The sequence below is a fragment of the Solanum verrucosum genome, unplaced genomic scaffold (genome assembly GCF_900185275.1).
Source record: "Solanum verrucosum unplaced genomic scaffold, falcon-dt-bn FXZP01000009.1, whole genome shotgun sequence".
NCBI lineage: Eukaryota > Viridiplantae > Streptophyta > Magnoliopsida > Solanales > Solanaceae > Solanum > Solanum verrucosum.
Genome location: NW_026020231.1, coordinates 4,686,077 through 4,712,249, shown reverse-complemented (window position 1 = coordinate 4,712,249; position 26,173 = coordinate 4,686,077). Strand labels below are relative to the sequence as shown.

Sequence of the window (26,173 nt, the reverse complement as noted above, 5' to 3'; positions counted from 1 at the left end):
TTACAGTCGTTAAAATTTGCTGCTAAAAACGAACTTGTAGCGGCGACTAATAGAGCATTAGCGACGACAATAGTCGCTACCATAACCCTGTTGTTGCGACTTTTATAGCTATTAGTGGCGACTATCGTTGCTGCGAATACTTTCTTTTCGCGACGACTGTTATAGCTATTTAGCGACAACAAAGCCGTAAGTAATATCTACTCTTACTACCGACTAATAAATGAATTCACCGCCACTAATACAAGTTTTTAGTGGCGACTTAGTAACTCTATTGACGAATAAATCGCTACTAATAACACACTTTTAGCGGCGATTTTAAAGCTATTCGTGGCGACTATACTTGCTGCTAATGCTGACTTTTAGAGACGATTCTTATTGCTATTAACGACGACAAAAGCCGCTAATGCATACTTTTAGTTGCGTTGAATATATGTATTAGCGTAGGGGTGCGCATCGGTCGGTTCGGTTCGGTTTTAGGTGTTACTGGTTCGGTTTATCGGTTTTCGGTTTGTAAATACTTCAAACCGATAACCAAACCAATAACATATTTCTTATCGGTTTTTGGTTAATCGGTTTATGGTACTTAACGGTTCGGTTTTCGGTTTAACCAATAAGAAAATACTCATATATATTATATACACAATAAGAAAATTTTCAAATAAACCATATGATTTTTCCAGCATTTAGCATGAAAGTAATAATCATAAAAGTAACAATTATTTTTCTTGCAAGTTTAGACATTAGACACATTCAAAAGAAAAAGTGTGAAAGTAACAATCGTTTAACTATTAACAATAAGACTAGTAAATTTAGTAGTCTTATTGGGTTATCGGTTTAACCATTAACAAAAATTATAAAACCGGAAACCGAACCAATAACCCAATAAAAAATTTTGCAAAACCGTTTAAAAACCGTTAGCCTAATAACCCAATATCAATAAACCAATAGTGTTTTTTTCGGTTCGTTTTATTGGTTAAATCGGTTTTTGCACACCCCTATTAATTAGCGTCGACTAATAGAGGTATTTGCGGCGACTAAAGCTGTTATGAATGTTTTTTTTTTTCATGTGTATTAATGGTTGCTCTTTGTAAGTTTATTGAAGACTCCGTTTAGCCTAAACTTCTTCTTTATGATTCAATCAGAGACAGCTTATGCATCAATATTTTCCACGTTTATCCTGGCTAACAATATTTATTTTGACGTTTTAATATTTATCAATGAATTATTTGACAAATTTGCTAATTTTCTAAAATTAATTGCAAACTCCAATTCACCTGAAATTTGGTGGGTCCTTTGAAAACGACCGATGGAAATCGGGATCACTAGATCATACCTGGTAGGACGAATTTTTTTTTAGCATTCCCCAAACCTTCGGTGGCATATTTCTTTTCCTTTATGATAGTCATGTTGCATTTGGCCACACTTTTAGACTTCATATGTTTTCATTTTTTTAGTCGTTTCAAGAAAATTCAACTGTCTTTCATTATGAAATTGAATATGCCTTTGTCTTAGCAAAGTAGTAATGATGAAGAAAGAAAACTAGTAAAGTGACATTTTTTACTTTTTGATAAACGGAGGATCCACATCATAAGTAGCATTGCCCCCACTTCACTATATGCTACTAACAACAAATTAAGGTTCCCATAAACTTATAGGCTACTAAAATACTTTGACTTATGAAAGCTCACAGAAGCAAAGCCACGATACAGTTGTAGTTAACATTAGTTTTTTTGTAAGCTTAACATTATGAATTATAGGCTCTCAAGCTCCATAAGACCCCTATGAATTTTCTGTCAAAACTTGTCACCTCTGAGCTTAAGTTGATACTAAATCCAAATTAGCTTGCACCATATGAGCTTTTAATATCTCAATAAACATATTTGTTTAGAAGACTACTTTTACATAGTACAGAGTCTATTGACACTAGAGGAGGGGGGGGGGGGGGGAGGAGCTTAGCCGTCTGTACATTTTAGAAGAACTACTTGTACTTTTTTTTTGCATAGTATAGAGTCTACTGACACTAGGGGGGGGGGGGGGGGGGGCGCTTACCCGTCTTTACATTATTTACTGGTTCAAAATCTCATTGAACAGAGTAGAGAATCCTAACTCCTCGGTCATTTCAGGTAGGGCAGTCAGAATCTGTTGTGGGCAGTGTAATGACTCTGGTGTTGTAAGATCCGCAGAACCCACACTTGTGATACAACCAATGGAAGGGCGTTCGACATTTCTGTTCACAATCATTGCAAAGAATATCCTGTATATGAAATGTCATATTAGATGGATGATTTAAGGAAAATACGGGTTCATCACATAAGTATCATCACCTAGCACCAAATTATATAGTATTTGCTATTATTAGAAGTTAGAACAGCTACCAAACAGATCATCAAAATTAAGTACCGTGCAGAACTTTTTTTCCCAATAAGTACATTATTGATGTTGAGACTCGAGACAGCTCATAACAACAATGTCACCATGTGGCAACAACAACTCACAAAACAAAATCACTCTTCTGTTCCTTCTAGACTTCTTTAAGTTTTATGGAGCAAACAAAAGAAATTAATTAAGAAGACAACCAAATAATCATGCTATATATGTTTTTTCATCCCACCAACATGACCGAAGAATCATACTATACATGTTCTCCATCCCATCGACAAATTGAAAACCTTACCAAATATGTCAATGTAAGTCCAAGAACTTGAAAGAAAATGTGAAACAGAAAAGTTAATTAAGAAGGCAAACCTGCCAACGATTCCGGTACTCCTCTGGAAGAACCTCATTAGCCAGCAGAGCATCGAGCATTCCAAAATAAACCTGGCAGGCAAAATGTCAATTACTGTTAAAATATCCAACTCTCTCAGAAGTCCTTCGCACTAATTACACCTTCAAGGACAATTTTATGAATTACAACAGCTCAGTGAATAGAACCCATCCAACCAACCCTCAAAGACTGCCCCCCTCCCAGGAAAATCAAGAACACGAAAAAGGAGAAAAAAGATGCAGTGAGGAGATGCACGACCCACAAATCAAAAGAAAATGATTGAATTTTCAAAAAAAAATGGACACTCTTCATAGCTGCTGTATGATACTTTCAAAAACTGATCACAAAACCTCAGACTACCTGATACTCAACAACAAAGAACACAAAACTTCACAACTTTAACATGCACGTACTCCTCACTTTGCCAGCTATCGTGCTTGGAGGCAGCAACGATAAACATTTTAGTCACATAGTGCAACCTAAAAAGAATATTATAGAAGGAGATCACTAGAAAATTCTCTTACCGCCATATTACCCATGGATTTGCTGCATATCGGGCAAATGTAATTACTGGAAGCATATGCCTGGCAGAGAGAGCATGATTAAACTTAAGCAAACTTAAATAAAGTGAAGTAGTTCCCAAAAGTCTTTAGAAGTCAAAAGTATGCATACTGTACAATGTGATTTGACTTTTCACCTGAAAGCAAGCCGAGTGCATGTAATGCCCACAAGGCAGAGGTCTAACTGTTGCACTGGAAGTAAACAAAAACTCACAGCAAATGGGACAATTTGTTTCTAACGCCTTCTCCAAACACTTGTGATCTACCAAACCTTTTCCCAGACAACAATTGCATTTCATGCAATGATAAAAATCAATTCCAAGACCGTGTCCAACACGACAAAGGTTGCAAGAAGGACAGTGATAAATCGGCCTGATACACAAGAGAATCATTCAATAGAAGAAAACTGGCTGTTCTCATACATCAGTTTTCCAGAGAAATAGAGGATGTGTCAATCCTATTTATTTTCTTTTATTTCATTGTCAATCCCATTCCTGGCTCCAGAGAAATAGTGAACATGTTGTTATGGGTGGGTTGGTTCAAATATTAGTTGTTGTTGGGATAATAATACAGAGATTGTTTATGCCAAGAATAAAAATGAAGGGACTGTTATACGGTGAATACTATAGTAAGTCTATGCATTAAATAATAATACATGGAATGTTACAGGGAGTACTACTTACATTTTTATATGCAAGTACTTTACCCGCATATTGCTAATACACAGAGGCGGACCCACATGGTTCAGTAAGGGTGCACGTGCACCCGTTAACTTTGAAAAAAATCATGTATATATATGATATCTATCTTAAGAAACTAGAAAAAAGTAGGATATAATTAACAGTACACCCATAAATAACATAAAAGTGCCCTTGTGTAGTTGGTATAAGCTAGTGATGTCGCCTACAAGACCCAGGTTCGAACCTAGCTACTACCTATTTTTTTTATTTTTTTAAAGTTTAGCTTAGAGCTTATATTGGTGCACCCGAAGTCTTCAAAACCTGGGTTCGCCTCTGCTAATACACATACTCTTATTCCATATCTATCACACACAAAACAATACATAAATTCTAACATAACTTAATGCTGGTATTATGCATTAGTTAGGACTTCTTCTTATACGGCCAACCAAAAGCTGCACTAGCTATGCATGAATTATTTTTCCTAGTCCCTCCAACCAAACGATCCTTTAATGACCTATGTAAGAGATAAACCTACAACCAGGTGAGATTGTCAAGAACTACGATACTTCCAAGGTCATTAGATGACAAAAATAGATCATGCAATTCTTCCTCTGCTAATTGAGGTATACTTAAAAGATGCACTCCAAAGGATAAACCTGTGAAGTAGGCTTTAAGCAACACATTTATGCTAAACTCTAAAATAAAAATCTGAGTGGACTCGTCTACCTCTCGTCGTCAAAGAACTTGCATATACTGCAATAGTATTTTGCCATGGAAAATCCATTGCATGATGGTGTCGTGCAGCTGGGTCTAATTGGTTGAACTTTTAAGCAACGCATGCACATCATCTCTAGTGTTGCTTTCCTAGAAAAAGAATAAAGTTTGAGATAAAAAGAACCCAACTACAAGCTCAAGCATTTCTAGCTAAAGTTTACCTGTCCATCGAATGGTCGCTCACTTCATCATGGCAGAATCTGCATGCAAACAATTTTCCACAGCAAGCTGCAAGAAGTTTGCAGTTTCTTTTGTAGTGTTCGCATCCAAAAATCTGCTTCTCCTTATCTCGAAAAGACGGTGAACACCCAACAACATCTTCACAACGTGAGATTTCTTCTGTTGATGCTTGCGATTTCTGCTGAGAGGCTATCCAACGGCTGAGTACACGGAAAAATGACCAAGCTGAGGTTTACTATCTCTATTTATCTACAGTTCAAGATGCAATACATAATAATAGCAAAAGGAAGCACCCAGACAAACCTGGTCATCAGATTTTGAATTAAATAAGATTTCCTCCTTGGATCAAGAGTTGAATCCCAGTGAACTTTTCTAATCTCCGACTCAAGTTCTGTTTGATTCATACGGAAAATGTCTTTCCAACCGGGTTTGAACATATGGTCACTCTGATCCAAGCCTTCATGTGAATCAACACCTGTCTTATCAAGGAAGAGATGTTACCTCCATTAGATGCAATAAACGGTCAAGCCATAAATTAAGCACTAAACTGCAAATCCAAGAGCAGTATATGCAATGAAATAATCAATGTCATAGCAATAACCTCTGTTTGTATAGCTATTTTGCAAGGCTTCAGACTGCGAAGCTACTTCTGGATTTCGTCTCCAACACTCGTTGAGCCATTCACTGAACATGGTGTTTCTTGTAGCCTGCTTTAATGTGTCCATCATCTTATTCTGCTCATCCTGAGTAAGAGCAGAAGTTACCCAAGGCAGCATTGACTGAAGTACTTCAGCCCCTGTGCTTCCAATTATACGACCAACAATTATGTCTTGTTCCTCCATAGAGAAATGCTTGCCAAATAGTGGCCACAGCTCATGTTCTTCTCTGAATATATGCTGATCCAGGCTAACTCTGATTGATTTACACATTCCTTGAACCTTTGTGGCAAGCTCATTGTATTTTCTTTTGCAATCCCTATCATACAGGCCAGTAGACTCAAGAATACTCCTCCCAGATTCCTTCTGGTAGGCCTCCTTCAACTCTTTGTGAAGTTCCGAAAGATTAGTGAGGGCAGATGATATGTCTTCAAACAGCTTCTCCTCCTGCTTATGGTCCAACATATAGGAATGAGACACATTGTGGAGTGCCTCTTTAGATTCAAGTTCAGGGAAAACTATCTCATCCTCGGAATTACTGTGGGCTCTGTACAAACCCCAAAGCAACCGGAATCTTCCAATGAACTGCCGAAGAAAAGTCTCAGGACAGTCACTAAGCTTACCAGATTCAACATCAAGATACTCCAAATCTTTTTGTATCGCCTTATGAAATTTGAATATGGTGTCAATGGGATGCACTTTATGGTTGGGTTGAGAAGAGGTACAATCTGTCTCCCAGATAAAGAGGCTTGACTCGAGAGAAGGAGCAGCAGAGCTGAAGGTCAACGAACGCAGAGATTTTGGTGTGGATATAATAGTTAGTACTAGATTATTATCACTAACCCCCAATCCTGGGACACGACATGACTGATCATTGCAAGATATATTACAAGCATTTACACCCTTGGACAAGTCCAATGTATCATCTTTTGTGCAAAGAGAAGTAAGGTTTCTTTTGAATGGCCTCTTAGAATCATCAGAATGGACAGAGAGAAAACATGGACAAGGTGCTCCAGCATAATATTCTTCAATGTCAGCAAACCTTTTAACAGCGCAGGAACCAGTGACACTAGAAGACAAACATACACCATCTGTACGTCCTTTACATGCCCAGCCAGATAATAGGGTCACCAAAGCAGTATCAGCTTCTGAAGCTGCAAGAGCAGAATTCAATCACATAATTCAGGAAAAAAACAAAGCTCCTGGCATATCAACTGTTCTAGCAACAAAACTATTCAGCAATACCTGCTAGCTGCAAGTTCTTTAAGAAATTTCTGGCTTCATCTTCAGACAGTGCTCTCACTAGCCAGGGTAAGACTCGTTCCATCAACTTCAATGGCATTAAACACAAACTTTGGTACAAAAGTTTCCTCTGTCTGTCCCGGGTAAAATGCTTTCGAGCAAGAGGAAGAACCTATATGAAGGACAATACGGAAATCATTTAGCTCTGAAGCATATTTTGCGGACATGGAGAGAAGGCAAGCAATAGCTACAAGATTATGTAGAAAGTAGATGCGAGTTCGAATGGAATTTATGGAGCAAGCAGACTCTGGAGCTTATTGAACCTACAGAGCAAGTTCATATTTTTGGGAATTAATGCCTGCCAATTTTATTCACATATGGTCATGTAAATATACAATTAGACACATAATAACTAAATAATTTCAGCAAGAAAAAAATAAATTTAAAATGAACCCTACCTGAACTTCTTCATTGTGAAAGTGTTGTTTAATTGTCTCGATAATTAAGTCAGCCTGAGAATATAATTTGGAGAAAAATTCAGCAGCTGAGGTGGAATTGACTTCTGTGCTTTGAATGCTCTCGATCAGGCAACGTAGCTCATTAAATTGAATTTCTTCCTCAGCATGCTCTTGGAAGAAGGAGAGCCCTCCATCTACAGCAGGAAATATGACCTTGTCCTCTGCAATGCTGCCATTAGGTAAATCTAAAGAGTAAAGTTTATGTTCAAGACAGGAAGAAAAAACTGGTTTGTTGTGGATATGCAAAATTCAATCATCAGCATTAGTAAATTGCTCATATTACAGTTTCTAACATTAAGCTCATTCATCAATAGTGCAGGATATATAATTTGAATTGTTAGACAAAGCTCCAAAATGTCAAACCAGAAGCAAGATTAGCTGCCTGAACTTCTTCAAAAGATTAAAGACTAAGGGGTCATTTGGTTTAAAAACAAGTTATGTTGGCTAAGTTATCCTGGTATTATTTCTTATTGACTGTTTGGTTTATTGTATTAAAGATAACATGCATTACATAATTTATAAGAAAGAAGTTGTTAGTTTACAAAAATACCCTCCACATTATTTAGTAGAAAAAGGGTTTGAGAGACCTTAGGGGTATTTTTATAATTTTCATTGTTTTATCCCGGGATAACTAATCCTGATAAATTATCCAAATACTAATTACTAATCCTAGAATACTTATCCCAAGATTAGTAACCAAATAAGGGATAAGGCAGTACTAAATTTTTATCCAGGACTATCTATGCTTGTCCAGCATACCAAACGACCCCTAAAGGTATTACTTTACCAGTCCTTGCAATATGTAATTTTTGGTTTTTCCAACTCGAACTTGAGCAGTTTCTTTTTCCTTTATTTTTTTTTGTTTTTTAAAGAGAGTAAAGATCTGTAATACTTAACAAACTGTTATCGGAGTTGTAGAAATCAGCAATGTTCTTGTCCCTCATTAGCATACAATACAGAAAAGATCCAAAGGGTGGTTTGAGCTCAACATCAAAACCCTTTAAGACTGTTGAGTGACGTATCAACCATCAACTTTACCCATTATACACAAGTAAAATGTATGGCTTTATAGACAACAGGCAATTTCTTTTCTTTCCCAAAAGCTCTAAATTTTCAGCCATAAACAATAAGTGAGGCATCATAGAATTTGATGAAATAAAAATCAATCATGACAGGACAAGAAGACTCATCAATTATGTCTTTATGCTCTTTTATTTGAACGGAGATCAAAATAGAAACGACAGCATGGTATACATAGTATCTTCAATGAAACTGTAGTGTCATAAGATTTGACGAATCTCTATCTATCAAATAGTGAAATAAGAATTTTTATAGACCAATACCTGTGAAATATGCAGACTTGAGCTATAAACTGAAGTCTTGCATAAAAAGCTGCCAAACTAGATAATTCTCCCGCCAACTCAATTCTTCTAGCCTCTGCTGCTATTTCATCTAACTCTCTCTTAATAGCATTATGCCAATGCAAGACTTCATCAATTGGATTTCCAGAATCAGTATCAAAGGTATCACCCTTTAGCCTGAATTTTCTTTTCCCAGGGCTGGAAGATTCACACACACACTTCTCGTTTCCTGACGCACAAGTTTCAGTGACAGAGTTAAAATCCACAGAGCATGGAGGGCCAGCATCAATATCATGCCCACCAACTGCAGTGACACACTTTCCACCTTCCATCCAGGAGAAAATTACCTTCAAGAAAAGAAGCACAGCAAGCAACACAGTTTAAGAGGAGAAAATAGAAAAGGCAAACACAGAGAGAGAGAAGTGGTTAGCATCTAGAAGTTAAAAAACCTGTTGGAGAAGCTTCTCTTTTGGAATAATCATAGACAAGCACTTCTGCATATCCTTGTGCTCATCAGGAGATATAGAGGATGAAAGCCAGGGAAGGAACTTTTTCATCATATTCACAGGAATGCTACAAAGGAACTGCCAAACAAGTGATGCCTGCTCATCCATTGAGAATTTCTCAGTGAGCAAAGGGAACACCTGTCAGAAATATTTGTAGTCAATAAACATGTAAATCGCATGGATTCTCAAAGCAATTGGATTTTGTGAGATTAATACTGACATCACGTAGGACTTTTGGAATAATTTGTTTTAGCTAAAGTGACTATTATTTTAAGGGAGTATTCACTAAAATGTAATGTAATAAGATACAAGAAGAGATCCATACAAAGTTACTATCCGGTCACACCAATTACACAAAGGCTCAAGTGGGAATGGTCTTAAGAAAAAGAGTGAGGGGAAAAAATGGGAATATGCAAGAAAAGGACAACATCAACTACCATTGTGGCAACTTCACATCACCAAAGAATTCAAATTCCGTATTTATCCCTGTGAGAACTACAAAACTTGAATTATCCCTTATGTGTGTGTGTGTATATATATAAGTTCCATGATACGCAGGCTTCAAACTCAAGATATAAAAGTAACGATTTTAATTAAAGATGTATAATACTATTTTTCTTTATAATTAATAAAATCTAATGACACGTTAAACATGTCTTGTTGACAAGTTCTTAATCACATAACTGGAAAATTTTAAATAAAATATTATTTATGAGGAAGAGAGTTTGACTCGAGAATTAGAAGATATCAAAAGGACACAAGTGATTTGATATTTTATAAAATAACATGATTTAAAATATGTAATAATTACAATTTGATGAAGATCGTAACTAAAAAATGTTGGCATCTTTATAAATTTGTAAGCATGCAATTTCTTAGTTATAGATAGAAATAAATTTATTTCGCTTATTAAGTTTAAATGTCATTCGTAATTTCATGTGGCATGAGTTTTTGCAAAATTTATTTTTTTCATCTTATTGAATCATCTAATACAACAAAAGAAAACGACGGGAGTATTAACTAAAAGGTAACGTAATAAGTAACGAGAAGAGATTCATACAAAGTTACTACCAGGTCACACCAATTATGTTGAGTATCCCACATCCGTGGAAAGGGTCATTTGGTCTCCTTATATGGTTATGGGCAATCACTCGCCCATGAGTTAACTTTTGGGATTGAGTTAGGCCAATCCATTTCTTTCTCAAGGAGTCAGGTTCATCCCAATTCATCGTTTTCGATATTCGTCCCCCATCTTATATTGTCCACACTCCAAATGTCCAGTCATGGGCGTGAGGAGAGTGTTGAGTATCCCACATCGGTCAAATAAGGTGTGAGCGGGAATGTTGAGTATACCATATTGGTCGGATAAGGCATCAGGGGGAGTGTTAAGTATCCCACATCGGTCGGATAAGGTCATTTTATTTCCTTAAATGGTCTTAGGCAATCTTCTTTTATGAGCTAACTTTGGGATTAAGTTAGACCAAAGATCTATTTCTTTATCAAATTACAAAGGCCAAAGTAGGAATGGTCTTAAGAAAAAGAGTGAGGGAAAAAAATGGGAATATGCCAGAAAAAGACAGCATCAACTGAGATGTGTGGCGACGTCACATCACCAAAGAATTGAATTTCCAAATTTACCCAATGAGGACTACAAAACTTGATATATATATATATGTAATAACCCAACCATTGATAGGCCAGGTTACACCGACAGGTTATATCTAGACACAAATATACTCTAGGCAAAACCAGCCCTTCTTGTAAGTAGTTGAGCTTTGTCCTGCTTTTCAATGGGATTAGGCCGGGTGGGAGCTTGGAAGTGTCGTAGTATTAGTCGTATCCATGCAGTTTCTTCCTTTTGATAGTTGTTACCATATGTTGTCTTTTGTGTTTTAGTTACCACATTAAAGCGCGCTTAAGCCCTGAAGTGAGGCTCAAAACGTTTTGAACGCTTCTCCTCGCTTTATGTGCGCTTCACTATCATCATCAAGGCTCTAAGACATACTTTTCTTTGTGTATGTTTTCTCCATTTGCACCTTTTTCTCAATAAAGCCCATACTTTATTTGCGCTTTGCACTTAAAGCCCCAATGAACCTTAGTGGTTTTTTGCGTTTTTCGCTTTTGATAACACTGTTCATAATTACTTTGACTTGTTGCACTTGAGTTGAGTGTCTTTTGGAAACAGCATCTCTGCCTCCACGAGGTTGGGGTAAGGTTGGGTACACCCTACCCTCTGTAGAACCCACTTGTGGGATTTCACTGGGTGTGTTGTTATTCTTGTAATGAAGTTCCAGTTTGTACCGAAGAATGGGTATTGTTCATATATAATCATATTATGTTGTAGATTCTTTACTTTTGGTATACTACTTGTGAAATAATAAATTTTTTCTCTGAATGTCTTAATTAAATTCTTTTTAGATAAAAATATTCAAAGATATCAATAAGCTCATAATGAAGAGGTAATAGCACGAGATCTTCTAGAAATCTCAACAAATATCATGCAAGTATAACAAAATTAGGGTACTCCTTTATTGGTCAAATTCGAGAGTTGGAGCACTACATTTGTACCATATGGAATATCCAATGAATGTTTTTTCAACTTCAACTTACTTTTATAGACTCCAAGGAAAAAAATAACAATAGACGAGTGTATAATTGGTACAGTTGCACATGAGTTACCCCAACTTCAACTCATTTGAAAAATGAATTGTGCCACTGTGTTGATGATCCACTTGATTCCATATTTAGGTGACCAATCCTATTTTAACTGCTGCAGAAATAGGTCGAGTATCCAAAATACCAGCACTACACCAGCCGCAACACCTCTGAAGGCTCTGAAAGTTGGTTTTCCCTTCTCTATGGTAGTAATCTCATGGCTCATATAAAGTAGGACATGGAAGAAATCGCATACAAGGAGAAGAATAAAAATGATGTAACATCGCTCACATAAGAACATACAATTTTTGGATTAATAGAGACTGTAAAAACTGACAACTGAGATGGTATATTAACATGTGGAATCGTTGAACATGAAACTTAAGCAGTGTCTCCTACAAGAATACCTGTTCTTCCTCTTTTGACATGTGCTGACTAACAGAAGTTTGCAATGCCCCAGTACAAGATGCTAGCTCTCGTGGAAATCTTTCGCAATTCTGCTTCTCAGAATTTAAGATCTCAAAAAGGTGATCAAAAAGATCATTTTCACCTTGGTGCTCTAAGGAGTATGTTGGTGCTACATTCTTCACACGTATATCAAGAGCTGGAAAGATCACCTGCAATTGTTATAATCATGCTATCATCTCTATCAAAGGCATGACAAGGAGACATTTACAAAGTAGACCCAACTAGGAAACATGTCACTTTATCACGCATAACAAAAAAAAAGTCAAATCATCCACGGTACTTTTTCTTATAATCCAAAAGGATTTCATCGCATGTTACACCAAGATGGTTTAACTTCTACAAGAAGTATGGCATTCAGTATCCAGAAAATCATCCAACTATCTATACAAAATGGAATGGTTACACCAAAAACACCGTTCAAGCGAAAGGCCTCCTTCGACATTTTTATGTTGTTCTTCCTGCTCCTTCAAAAGTTATTCAATATTTTTCTAGCCAAATCATCCAAAAATGCACAAGAGGTATTGTCTTCCATGTTGCACCTTTCTAGTCTTTATTCTCTCTATCCTCCAACTTTCTATAACTTCCGCAACTTCTTTTAGAAGGTATCCAAGCTTATTAAACAAAGAATACACAAATGACCAGACTGAAAATCTTCGGCAATTAAATTGTATAGGGTGAGCGTAACATCGGTGGCCTCTGCAGATCTAAACTTAAGGTCTTCACCATTAACCCCAAATCCATTATCATTTAATATAAGAAAGAGAATAAACACACTACCAAATGGAAATACAAACATGTCATGTACGTCAATTGGCAATAGCATTGAGGACTACCATTTTAACCATTAGACCATCAAAGCATACAACAGAGTCTCTCTATCTCAACAAGATGTCAATCCTTAATCTGCAGTAGAAGAAGAATGTAATTTGTATTCTAATCCCCATCGTGGCCTGATAAAGGGATTACTTTCATGTATGAGCAGTCTACAAGGCTTGTTGAGGACTCTTGTCCTCGCCAAACAAGGAGCAGCCTATTTAGCATTATCTATAAAACTAGATTGCTCCAAAAAGGAAAAAAATGAAACTAACACCGTCAGAAGAAGTGCCAAGAAATTAGAGGTGAGAAGTATTGATTGATTAGGATCAGACTTCAGAGTGTTTGCCCCAATAAAAAACAGAACAGACATTAACAGAAAACATGTACACAAATCACTATTCATAAGAAGGATCACACAGCTAGACAACAGGTAAATAGGGAAGATCACTAAAAATTCAATAGCAACAAGAAGCAGCATAATGTTGGAAAAAAAAATAATTTAGTAACTTAATAGAATGGCTTGATTGGCAATTCCATATACAGATAAGCCAATGCCACTTGATACAACAATGTTAAGACACAAAAACAATCTGCTAGTGAAACTGAAGCATTCAAAAGTTGTTTTGTTACCTCATCTTCAGCATGACAATGGTGCTTGTAAACTGTTCTAAGAAAACGGTACCGCTTTAGCAAAGGCTGTATATCTTCCAATTGTCCAGTAGCATACGCTAACGCCGAACGGTGAAGTGCATCAAGCTCCAGCCGAATTGCCTTATGAAAAAAAAGAAAAAACAGAATTGGAGACCTCTGCTTACCACCACTAGTCTCCTTTTCCAAAACTCCATTAGAAGACGATGCAGAGGAATCCACCGCATTGACTCCTCCGCCACATAAAACCGCTATTCCTCCACCTCCCTCTCTCCCTTGAGTCGCCATTCTCCACCGCTTCTAGCCCTAATTTCTCCAAAATTTTCAACAATTCTGAATACTCAAAATAGAATTGGCACTTTCTCCTTTCTGTTTTTATCCTTCACGTCTGCAGACAAAAACACACACAGTTTTCCTCTCTGTGTGTGAATTCAGAAATTTTGCAACACGTAGTTTTTGTATTAGAGAAATTTGCATTCAAAGACTCCGCCAGAAATGTCTCTATGTGACTAGTCAGTCATACATACGTGTGCACATAATACGTAGCCTTTTTCTCTTTTTCTTTTTCTTTCTCAATTTAGATACACATAACTACTTTTTAATTATCAAATCATGAATATTTTTTACACATAATAAGGGATTCCTAGTTATGGATTAGAACTGGTGGAATACTTTTCTTCATACTTTGACCTGGACCCCATGTGCCACATTGGATTATCTTCTTTTTTATACTTTAAAACACAAATAAGAAAAAATTATTCAGATGTTAAACACTCTTCATTTTCAATTTTAAAATTTAAATCTCAAACAAATTAAAGTTCCACTAAATGATATTTACATTATAAAACTTTATATTAGAAAAAAAAAAAGTATTTTCAGCAATAATACTATGTTTTTACTTTGTTTGGAAAATTAACATCTAAAACTGATTAATTAAAGGTAAAGAAAAGTAAGTAGGGACGAATTTGTCGTTTAGTGACAGTCAATTGGATTCTACCCACATAATCAGAAAGAGTGATTTCATCAAATAAAGACAAAAGTGTAAGAAAGATGTGTGTGTGGATGAGGAAGGAAATAAGTAGTTAATGGATGAGATTTTCAGAATTGATTGCTCATTACTTTCTTAGTTGGGAGATTAACCTTTTTTTTCTCTAGTCAAATTTTAGTTGGGAGATAAACTTGAACAAGTTTCGACTCTTTTTTTAAAAAAATTTGCACTGATTATTGCATTATCTTAAATCCTTTGACTGTAATTAATTCTACATAGGTGAGTCATCAGTGAGGTCATTAGTGTGAGCAATTTGGTGTTAATTTATTTGGTTTGTTTGATTTTAAGAACTTTATTGACATGTTCATACCAATATAAAATTACATTAGATCATTTGATTCAAAATGAAACCATATTAGAATCAAAATTATCAATCCCACTTTTTATATGAAATAAATAGTTTGTTAATTATGGTATAAAGTTTATCCTTAGGTAATTATCCCAACCATAAGTTAAGAATTCCTCTGACCAAACAGCAATAGCTTTCGAATATTTTTTTTAAAATATAAGTAAGCGGCAAGGATTCCACAGAAATTTGTATTTACACACTATTCAATGAATGTCTGGAAAATGGGTTAATAACTGGTGAAATACGGAACTGATAAATTACTTTTTTTAAAAAAAAAAAAAGCGACTCATATAAACTACTATAATATAATAATAGTCAATATAGAAAATTGATACAAGTCAACTTTAATTATTACTAATAATAGACTTCATTGTTAAAGGACAAGCAATATTCTTCTTTTTCTCTCTTTTTTTTGGTTAAAAAAGTTGGGTGGTGATTTTTAATAGTATATATTATTATTATTATTATTATTATTATTATTATTATTATTATTATTATTATATATGGCACGCAAATAGCTTGTGCAGAGAGTGTGGAAGGGAATAGAATCAACTACCAACTCAGTTTAAACAAAGCTAGCCATTCGAAATACACGCTTTCAAATATTGATACTTGTTAATATCTCAATCATACTAGTGCACCTAATTAGAAAGAAAAGAATCAAAGCTGTCCATTTCACGACCTATGTGCCTGCACTTTTTCGAGTTAATAGTACAGAAATACATAATAAAATTAGAGTTATACTAAAGAACAAGAAAAAGAATCATATCGGAATAAAAATGTAACGTACATGTAAAAGTATTACTAGCCCCACCATAGATTCCCACTTTTCCTTGAGAAATAGAAAGAGGATACCAGTCACTTTACAGAAGATGATAAATTTGGGCAGCTTTTGCTGTCCATGTCTCTCATACAAGCAACAGATCCTTAACAAATACTTTTGCTGCTGTGTTCTGGCCATGCCATGATTCTCATTCCACTACTGAAAAATTCTTTACTCCTGCTTCCCTATAACTCGGGTCACCAGACCAAGGGCAACAGTTCTTCCTGATGATCGGAGAGACACCCTTCCAAGAGCTTTACAGTTAGAATGCTCGTCAATGCAAACCATTCCTTGCAAAACCACCTAAGCCATCACAAATAAGCTTATCGAAATGAGTTATCTTTAACAAGACACTTTTCAACCTTCACATGGACGGCAGAAGCATATTGCATGCATCCGCCCACCAAAGAAAAAGAAATACACAAAAATAAACATGAAACATGACAGTTGCTTTTGTCAAAAACCTCAATCATAGCATTCTGCTTTGCCAGAAGACATCGAGGTGATTTTTTGGTCTCCTTTCCAGTCTTTGGATCAAGCAATGACAAAATCCTCACAACTCTTGCAGCCTCCTTAGCGTGGTGTACAAGAAATTCCAACTGCATAGTTCAAGATATTAAGTGCTCTATAACCATTAACTATACATAAGACATGGAACACGGAAATTTCTGAAATTTTCACTGGAACGATCGATTAATGGATGGTACCTGAGAACCAATTAAAATTGGAATGCCATTGTCCAGGATGAGGACCTTCAGCTCCAAATGATTTGCAACTGGAACAGGGAATTCAGGGTGGCACAAGACACCTCCCGCCATCACGTGATTTGCATCAATACCCTGTAGATTGATAGTGACACTGTCTCCAGCTTTTGCAGCGTTATAAACCTGAGAATCACGTTCCAAAGAACGCACTGTCGCCACATCTCTGAATGGCATAACTAAAACCTGGCCATGTTCATAATTTGGTGTTAACTACATAGGTATTAGTCTGTCAAACATAATGGAACTACACTGCCAACAAAGTAGATTTCAGAAGTTTCGCAGCTGCAGTTTGCTCTTTGCTAAATGGAACATTTTTCCTACTCTTTATTTCATTATGATCAGCAAAAAAAATTCCTTTCTTCCACCACTTAATCTCTTCCTAACTCTATTTTCCTGTGTTCCTCTTCAAGCATCTTTCTATACTGCACAGTTCTGCCTCTAAAATGTTGCTTATTCATGTGTGGTAGACATGTTTTATTCTTTCCATACTTCTCCCCAATTTTCAAGGATAGTGTCGATGAAATCTTATGGCCCCATACTATTGTTTGTAAAAAATACATATAGTGTCAATAATCTTGGCTCAGCTTTTTCGAAAAGTACCTAGGGCATTCTATTTCTCTAAATTATCTCTCAAGACTTCATGCAGATATCAAATGTTCAGAGCCTTTCTCCAGCTGAGTCATCATAAATTAAGAAAAAACAGCAAAACAAACTCACAGCTACTACTGCAACAGAACCAGCCAAAAGAGATCAGATATCAAACCAGAAATGATTTCGGTTAAAAAAGCTTAAACACCAACAACAACAAAGTTGAGACAAACCGTTCAACTATTTATATATAACGAATACAATCAACGATACACAAAGAAAGATGATTCTGATATTATAAATATCTAAATCTCAGAAATAGCAACTGATGTTTTTCAAACTTTTCACAAATTTTAGCAGAAGAGCATCCAAGTGCACAAACCAACATCCTTCTCGGCTAAAAAGTGAGAAAATATATAGAAGAATGAAGATCAACCACAATGAAGGTTTCTGGCAGTGTTTTGATCTATCCCAAAACCTTTCGGTCTCTTTTGTAGGATTCAAGTGATTCTGTGGTTTAAGACAGTTCTCCAGTTGTAAGAGATATGTTTGCTCTATAAATGTGACTCATAAAAAACGCGTTAATGACTTTAAAAAGTCCTACAGACAATAGGGCCTATACACGTTTGTCGCATAGGAGCCTTTAAACATTGCTTCTACTACCCTTTTGTTTTTTAAAAAAAAAACATAAGCGGGTTTATAGTAACGTTACTGACACGTTTAAATATATGTTGTAACCTGAGCTACGAAGCTTTCACCGATCTCCGTCAGCCCTTAGTTTTTACCCATTGGAATTTTGGAATAAATTAATACTAAAAATGTTACTCATAAATACCTTTTAATCTGTTTTGGAAATTTTCTAAAAAGCTGCATCTTTTTTGTTATTTAGTTTGGATAAAGGATTATTTAGGTTAAACTTCCTCTTTCTGACACTAATCTGGATAAAGGTTAATGTTTTATGTTTATGATGACATAAACCATTAAGTAAGAACATGAACCCCCCAAGCATGTGTTACATAGAGGAAGAAAGGGTACAAGAAAGGAATATTGTAGTAGTCTCCAGTACCTTATTTCCAGTTTGAAGAGCTCCCCTCTCCAACTTACCACATATTGTCACTTGTCCTTGAGACTGTGCTCTAACAACATCACATATAGGCAATAAAAATGGCGTCGAGTAGTCTCTTTGAGGAGGTTGGAGAGAGTCTATTGCATCCAATAGGCAAGGACCTCGAAACCTGCAAGTTTTCGAAGCCATGTTCTTACTTCATGAGTTTGTTAAGAATCAAGACAAAAAGGTACCTCCAGTAATTTGTGTTAAACCAACTAAGGATTTTTGATAAGCCGATATTAAACAACTAAACCTCAGTCCCAAATTAATTGGATTCAGACACTTGAATCCTCCATTTCCATTCTGCTCTATCCAAGTCCATTTCATTTCAATACTAATTAGTTTTTTAAAGCAGATTAGGAGCTTCATATATGGGATAAAGTTTTCTAACTAAAACAAATGCTCCTGAAAAAAACTAATCTAATGTGAGCATACTACAACTACTAAGCCTTGATCTAAACTAGTTGGTATCACCTAAATGGATCTATTATTTTTAGCTAAATCTACACTGATTCTAGAGCCTCTAGGTTTTATAAGACATTCTCTCATTGTAATTTTAAGTCTGCCTCCATCCCCCTTGATCATCTTCAATCACCTTGTCCTACCTATTAACTTCTGCACATGGAGTTTTATGTAGGATATGGTGAATAATCTCAGGCCACATTCTATCATTTTGTTCTATACGTGTGCTCTTGTGTTATTTGTTGAATATGCCATCTCTTATCTATGTATATCTACAACATTCATCTTATGGGTGTGTTGGTTTTAGAGGTCCAATACTCACTTCCATTTACATTGTAAACCACAATTACTCATAAAATTCAACTCAATGGCACAATCTTCATCTTAACAAGTAGACCTTTAAGTTATTGATATCTAAGAAGACTTTCGCTATTTTAAATTCCAGCTACCTATTGTTTTAAGAACTCTTTGTTATGTGATAAAGTTAAGAGATGTGACTAGAATTAAATATACAAGTAAGGTTGTGCTTTCTTAAACCCACAAACCCATGACACAAAAAACAGGAAGGAAAAAAAGAAGAAGAGGATGTTGGTTAGTAGGCTAACCAGGACAACAACCGTGATTCTGACGGACCTGTCACCAAATTTTGGTTTTCCATGGCACTTAAGGGAATCCATGCTACTGAAGAATCTTTAAACTTACAGGCACGGAGAAATGTGCCTAATTGTTTCTTAATTGCATCAAATTGTTCTTTGGAATATCCCACTGCATCCATTTTGTTAACTGCAATTATAATCTGATCCACCCCAAAGCTTTTGATAAGTTGTGCATGCTCCCTCGTCTGACCTCCAGTAGCATCAATACCTGCTTCAAATGCACCTACTGAAGCATCAATTACAAGAATTGCTGCATCTGCTTGTGTAGCCCCTGATATCATATTTGGGACAAAGTCCCTGTGGCCTGGGGAATCAAGCAGAACAACACGGTAACACTTTGTGTTAAAGTAGGCAACACCCACTGTCATAGTTATTCCCCTTTCTCTTTCTTCAGCACTCTCGTCCAATGCCCAGGCATAAGCAAACGACCCTTTTCCCTGATTGAATAGACAACAGACTTGTCAACAAACTCGTAAACATTTGATTGTGTCTTACACAAAAAGGATGAGAATAATCACTTGCTGCTTAGCCTCTTTTTCATATTTGTGCATTTCCTTATGGGATATCCGCCCCAATAGGTGCAACAACCTTCCTGACAGTGTTGACTTTCCAGAATCCACATGGCCAACCTACATATTGGGAAAAATTGTGACTAAAAGCAGTGTAATATACACTAAATCAAGAGAATGTAAACAAAGGACTTACAATTGCAAGATTTAGCTGGTTGAAGTTGTCTTCTGTTTGAGGAGGCTGTACAATTTTCTGAGGCTTATTCTTTGAGCTTGATGCTGCACTGTCACTCTTTCCTGTATCCACACTGTGAGGCTTTGATGATATAGATATATCGTTCAAATTGCTTGTTAGGTCATTATTTCCCCTAGTTTTCAAAGCAGAACCACTATCCTTCAGATCATAGTGTTTAACTTTTGCTAATGAGGTTGAAGAGCTTGGATGCCCTTCAACAGCCAATTCCTTTTTAACTTCTGTACTCAGTTCCTTGCTATTTGATGGGATATCTAACTGTATGATCTTGTCAGTATCAGCTGCTGAACAAGGCAAATAAAAGATGTCAAACTCTCCAAAATGAAAAAATATATAAAACAAAAGAAAACAGTTACACGACTGAGTGTTCAATACAACCCTAGAAAAGGGTATTCGCGAACCCTAACCTAAGTTAAACAGGGCCAAAGAAAAGAAAAACAGAAATTTCATGAAAACACTAAATTAACAATATCACGGTATCCAAATGAGATTTAAGACTTATATTAATTTAACAAGAAATTTAAGCTATTACTTGGCAAACCACTAGAAAAAAACTGAAAATGCCATGTATTTACTCACTCTTCCAAGGAAAAGAATAAGAAGATTATGGTGGAGAAAAAAAGTAAGGAGCAGTAAATTATTATAATTATTGTAAGAACATGATTCACTCACTGTCCAGTGTTTCAAAGGGAACACCCAGACATCTATGCTCTCTCACATAACTCTCAAAAAATAGTGATATATCTTTCCGATGAGGAGGGCACTTGTAGTGACCCTTCATTGACTATTTCCAAGCTCCATCTTCGTCAATTAGGCCAATGCAAGAATGGTTGATGCATTAAGATTCACTGATTGCAAGTTTTTTCTTCCCAATTTCTCATTTATTTTTGCAGTTAACCAACGTGAGTGCAACCTCCCCCATTGACTCCACGGACTTAAATGCTAGAAGTGCTATTGCCCTAACTAAGAACCACCTTAAGGAAACAGGACACAAAACAAGTGTAAAAGTAGAATCAAAAGCATGAATAGAGTACCTTTGGGACGTAATTTGGATGGTGCTATTCCACTCAGTACTAAATCGTCTGGAGATGGGGAGTCAAACTTGAAAGGTACTGCACCACCATTAGCATATGTGAGGAAATGAATTAAAAGCAAAGATGGTCAAATACTGAACAGAGATAGAAGTACCATAATGCAACAAACACAATTTTTCAAGCAAAGGGGAGGGAAAAAAAGGAATGCATATGTCTATACACCGGCCTGTGCTTGAACATGTGCAGACCTATATCAATCTTGCAATGGCTTTGAGAGCAAAAAGCTCTGTGTAAATCATGAAACTGTCCACATATATTTCCAGGCTTGTAGAAGTTAAAGCAATCTTCGGTCTTAAAAGAGTAATTCTGTGCTTCAAAGTTTATAACATTTTTTGCTTTCTGAAGCAGCAGTGATGGAAATAGAGACTCGGCCATTACAGATGCTCCACAATCTTTACATATGCCACCAACTGCACGGGAACCATCTACTCTATGAAGCAGCAAGCAGACCACACATGAAACAACAAGCAGAACAGATAAGACCTATATATAATTATGTAAAAAAGGTAGTTTGTCCATACAACCTAATGACCTTTAAAATAGGCAGACCAAGAACAGAGAAATGCCCAAAACCTTCAAATAAGCATTATATTGTAGTAAGTAAATAAAGCATGAAATATAACATTAGAGATGGACTACCCATGAAACAATTCCATCTCCCACCCCCAAAGAAATGTTTTCTCATGTTCTGTAATACGCGTTGGTCCATAGTGCAAGTAAGCAAAGCAGTTCACAACTTCACATGTGTGCTAGTCTGCTAGATGGCAATGACAAATTTCAGAGACAAACATCAAATAAAATCAAGGAGAATGCGACCAAACACAAGGAAACAGTTCCTCTTCCCAAACCCTCACAAAAAATGTGTTGTCGTGTTCTCTATTTCCCTGGTCCATACTGCTAGTATTCACAAGAATGCTATAGGGTAGTAATAAATTACACAAACATATATATACCAGCAGACAAGCTAGCAATATGTAAAGCATGAGACAACATCAAGGAGAATTGCAACCAATGGACTACCAAGGAAACAGAAAAACAGTTCCCTCTTCCTGCCCCTCCGCCCCCAAAAAAAAATAAATTGTTTTCTCATGTTTAATGGGGATGGAAAATACAGTAACCAATCTGTCCATAAGAATGTTAAGCGTAGAAACAAATTTCACAGAGACGCACATATTTAGACCCTGAGGACAGGTTCCAGAGTTGCTAACCTGCACTTTCTTTACTGCTGACACATTTTTTGACCAATGGATTACGAAGGACTCCACATATATCACATACATTCATGGTATCTTCATTATCAAATGTGCAAATAGGACAATGCCAAACCCCAGACTTAACCGACTCCTGTTTTGACCTTGTTTCTGGCGGCACACCTGCAGCAAATTGTTAAAAAGCATATTGAGTTCTTCAAAGTTCTCTTAGCATTTACGGGGTTTGCTATTTTCAGGACCTTCGATCTTGGTAATCAACCATAAACATTTAACTACGCAAAGAAGAAATCTCATTGGTATTTCCTGTGTTCTTTCATGTAATAGTACTAGTTGTAAACTTAGTGTAGAGCGGTAAACATGACATTAAGGACCTCAATTTAAATGGTCATGAAGTTGCATAGGATATCATTATCTGTAGAAGAGTACCAAAAGCTTTGGATGTTCCAGCATGGGAGACAAAAATTGAGTGAGACACAGAGAGTGTAACACTGTAAATTTTAGGGAGTCCTCCAAGAAGTTAATCAGATCATATGTTAAGCCTGGAAATAATTTTGAGTAAGTTGTTAAGTATTTTTATCCTTCAAGGATTCCCAGTGAGTAGTATAGAGAAGAGCCCCACACAACAACTAAATGTTCTCCACCAACCTACTTCAAGAAACAGTCAACGATGGAATGATTACACATTAATGATTGTTGTAACAGTTCAGAGAAAAATAACACAATACAGCAAGTCATTTCAATTTAATGGACAATACCATGAATTTTAATTAGCTTCCAGAAACGAGTTTGGAAGTACATATAATACTTTTATTCAAACATGACATCAACAAAGGTAAGCCAGCATTACAAAGAAGTGATCTCAGTATGATTAGTGTCTTTTGCTATTCTTGTTTGTTAAGGGCTTGAGGGGAGATAGAATGGGATTGTGCTGCCTCAAGATCTTAAGCATGAAAATCTCAAGCTCCCTAGAAAGAACTGAGGTACTCACCATTTTCCTCTGCATAATCATACCCATCATCATTTTCATAACCGTAATCTTCATAGTCATCAAAATCTTCCTTGTACTTAACTCCATAATTTACCTTACGAGGCATCGTGAACTTTCAGTTATGCCTAAAAATCATGTACTTGAATGGTTACTCTCTTGATAAATCAAACCCAGATTACCAAAGGTGCAACGTAATATGTAAGCTCAGCAATTCCAACAGTAAAACAAAACACAGTTTTCCTTTGTCATGCTGAAATAAAGTTGAATATGAATGTAATTTACCTTGACGTTGATGATCTCATTTGGAAAACATCTTCTCCAACGGATTTACGGACCAGGAAATCTTGTCCCAATCTGTGCAGAAAATTCATAAAATACACACAGAAGACAGGAACATCTTCTGTGAATGTGCTGAGCGTGGGGGAAGAAGATTTAAAGTTTCCTGTCCAATCAAAGAAGCTACTGGATCAGAAAAAAGTTTAAATTAAGTGTATTCATAAATTTTATCTTATCTCTGCTCACAACAGGTTATATGTTATATGGCTCAGCCTTTCAATCCCTTGAAACAAGCTCTTGAAAGGAAGATAAAAGAATTATGAGTTCCAAGAAAATTCTTTGCAGATATGACGTGGAGGAACAATGTCATATACAAGCTATGTATTTCAGTTCAGAGTTTATCCTCGTGTATGTATATAGATGTCTATATGACTTGTCTCCTTCTACTATTTGTTTCAATTCCATGGAAGACCGTCAAGTTTAAACGTAGAGTTAATTTTGAGCCCCCAACAGAGTAGAATCCAGCTAGTTCATCACCTTAGTAGTTACAAATGTATAACACCCATTGGCCAGTAGCACACTAGAAACATGAAACCCTACGTGTTTAGTATGTCAGAAAAAAACTTCTCGAAAATAAGTTACTTCCTGAAAAATATTTTGTTGTATATAATTAGTAAACAGAAAATATTTCAATGTTAACAAATTGGATAGAATATTGATGAACTTTTTTAGTATGAAAGATTGATAATAATATCTAAATGTCATTTGGAGCAGTGACATGAAGTTAAGAGTTGAAATGGTTGTGAAAAGAAAATGACTTCCACTCAAAATGAGCAAATTACTGCTTTCATAAGAAAAATCCGGCAACCAAAGCACCAAAAAAATGACTTGTTTTCCAGAAAACATTTGTTGACATACCAAATAAAACCTAAGAGTCACGTCGGAATAGGTGAATCGAATATCCGTTGACTAATTGTAATTCCTTAGCATAATTATTCTAGAAGTAAGTGGCACATAAATAGACAAAGATTAAATAATTAATAAAGGATATATTAGTCAAATAACACTCCTACTTAATTTTTTTCTTAAGGGCTGTGCAAAACCTTATTCCGGCAACTAAAAGGGAACAGAGTGAGTAACGAATTTATGTAGTGGCTGGAAAATATTACTGGATTTAGTTGGTAATAGTGTCAACTTGATCTCGAGTTAAGGAATTATAGTAATAGTTAAACTTCACAAAATTAAGGAGTTAAAACGTTTATTTTGTGAAATCGTAAATCTTATCTAGCCAATACAAGATCTAAGAGAGTCACAAAAGATATAATTATCTCACATGTATCTATTTTCAAGCAAACGAAAAAAAGTTAATATATTTGAATATCAAGAAATTCCAAGAAAACACAATACAGGAGTACGACTAATATACCATATCAATGCGGTTGTGGTTCAAATTGAATACAAGAAGACAAACTGTGAAACAAAGAATTAGCAAGAAACACACATAAATGGACAAGTAGTTATATATCTCAAGTTAAGGAATTACATTAAAAGTTAAACTTCACAAAATTAAGAAGTTAAACCGTTTATTTTGTAAAATTGTAAACTCTTATCTAGCCAATAGAAGATCTAAGAGAGTCACAAAAGACATAATTATCTCACACATTTATTTTCAAGTAAATTACAAAGTTAATATACTTGAATATCAAGAAAACACAATCTGTACGACTAATATATCATATCAATGTGGTTGAGGTTCAAATTAACTACAAGAAACCAAACTGCGTAACAAATAATTATCAAGAAACATACATAAATGGACAGTCCAAAATTACTTAATTTTAAAGAAAGACATCAAATAAGGGTTTGTGCAAGATGAATGGCAAGGCAGTGAGAACGGAGGATAAACAATTTCGAATCGTAAGCTTACTGCTGTCAACTCCGGCGAAGAACAGTCGCAGAATCGGAAGAAACAGTATTGAGAAGTGATTCAGCGATAATTCCCCCGTAAAAAGACTTTCTGGCTTCCTTTATTTTTCTGTTTTATTTATGCCTTTCTTCTTCTTCTTCTTCTCATTCGAGAAATTTCCTAAATACTGCGGTAATTATATAATGTTAAAATATGACACGGTTTAATCAAGCAATTTTATTTTTTTTTGGGGTGGTTTGGGGGAGGTAATTATATAATGTTAAAATATGATGTAAATGTACGATTT

General features: G+C 35.8%; 2 protein-coding genes across 5 annotated transcripts; both read right to left on the bottom strand.

The window, feature by feature from the left end:
* Positions 1 to 2,038: 2,038 nt before the first annotated feature.
* LOC125832196 (zinc finger protein BRUTUS-like) lies at positions 2,039 to 14,283 on the bottom strand. The gene is made up of 14 exons (XM_049511343.1): positions 13,814 to 14,283; positions 12,307 to 12,516; positions 9,188 to 9,382; positions 8,721 to 9,085; positions 7,318 to 7,546; positions 6,863 to 7,031; positions 5,563 to 6,771; positions 5,265 to 5,436; positions 4,943 to 5,161; positions 4,734 to 4,871; positions 3,462 to 3,696; positions 3,289 to 3,348; positions 2,746 to 2,817; positions 2,039 to 2,254 (listed from the first exon to the last, which is right to left on the bottom strand). The coding sequence occupies exons 1-14, from the start codon at positions 14,117 to 14,119 to the stop codon at positions 2,120 to 2,122; spliced, it is 3,714 nt and encodes a 1,237-aa protein (XP_049367300.1). The 5' UTR covers positions 14,120 to 14,283; the 3' UTR covers positions 2,039 to 2,119.
* A 1,591-nt stretch (positions 14,284 to 15,874) lies between these two features.
* LOC125832348 (uncharacterized) lies at positions 15,875 to 25,946 on the bottom strand. Of its 4 annotated transcripts, none has more exons than XM_049511490.1 (13): positions 25,888 to 25,946; positions 23,967 to 24,126; positions 23,685 to 23,809; positions 22,694 to 22,858; positions 21,674 to 21,910; positions 21,426 to 21,503; positions 20,335 to 20,672; positions 20,148 to 20,258; positions 19,579 to 20,066; positions 18,470 to 18,638; positions 16,759 to 16,998; positions 16,516 to 16,650; positions 15,875 to 16,354 (listed from the first exon to the last, which is right to left on the bottom strand). In XM_049511490.1, the coding sequence occupies exons 3-13, from the start codon at positions 23,788 to 23,790 to the stop codon at positions 16,223 to 16,225; spliced, it is 2,199 nt and encodes a 732-aa protein (XP_049367447.1). In that variant the 5' UTR covers positions 23,791 to 23,809; positions 23,967 to 24,126; positions 25,888 to 25,946; the 3' UTR covers positions 15,875 to 16,222. The 4 variants fall into 4 exon arrangements, with proteins under 4 accessions (XP_049367447.1, XP_049367448.1, XP_049367449.1 ...); XM_049511491.1 differs by having other exon boundaries at positions 21,674 to 21,895; XM_049511492.1 differs by lacking the exon at positions 21,674 to 21,910 and having other exon boundaries at positions 25,888 to 25,944.
* Between the last annotated feature and the right edge of the window lie 227 nt (positions 25,947 to 26,173).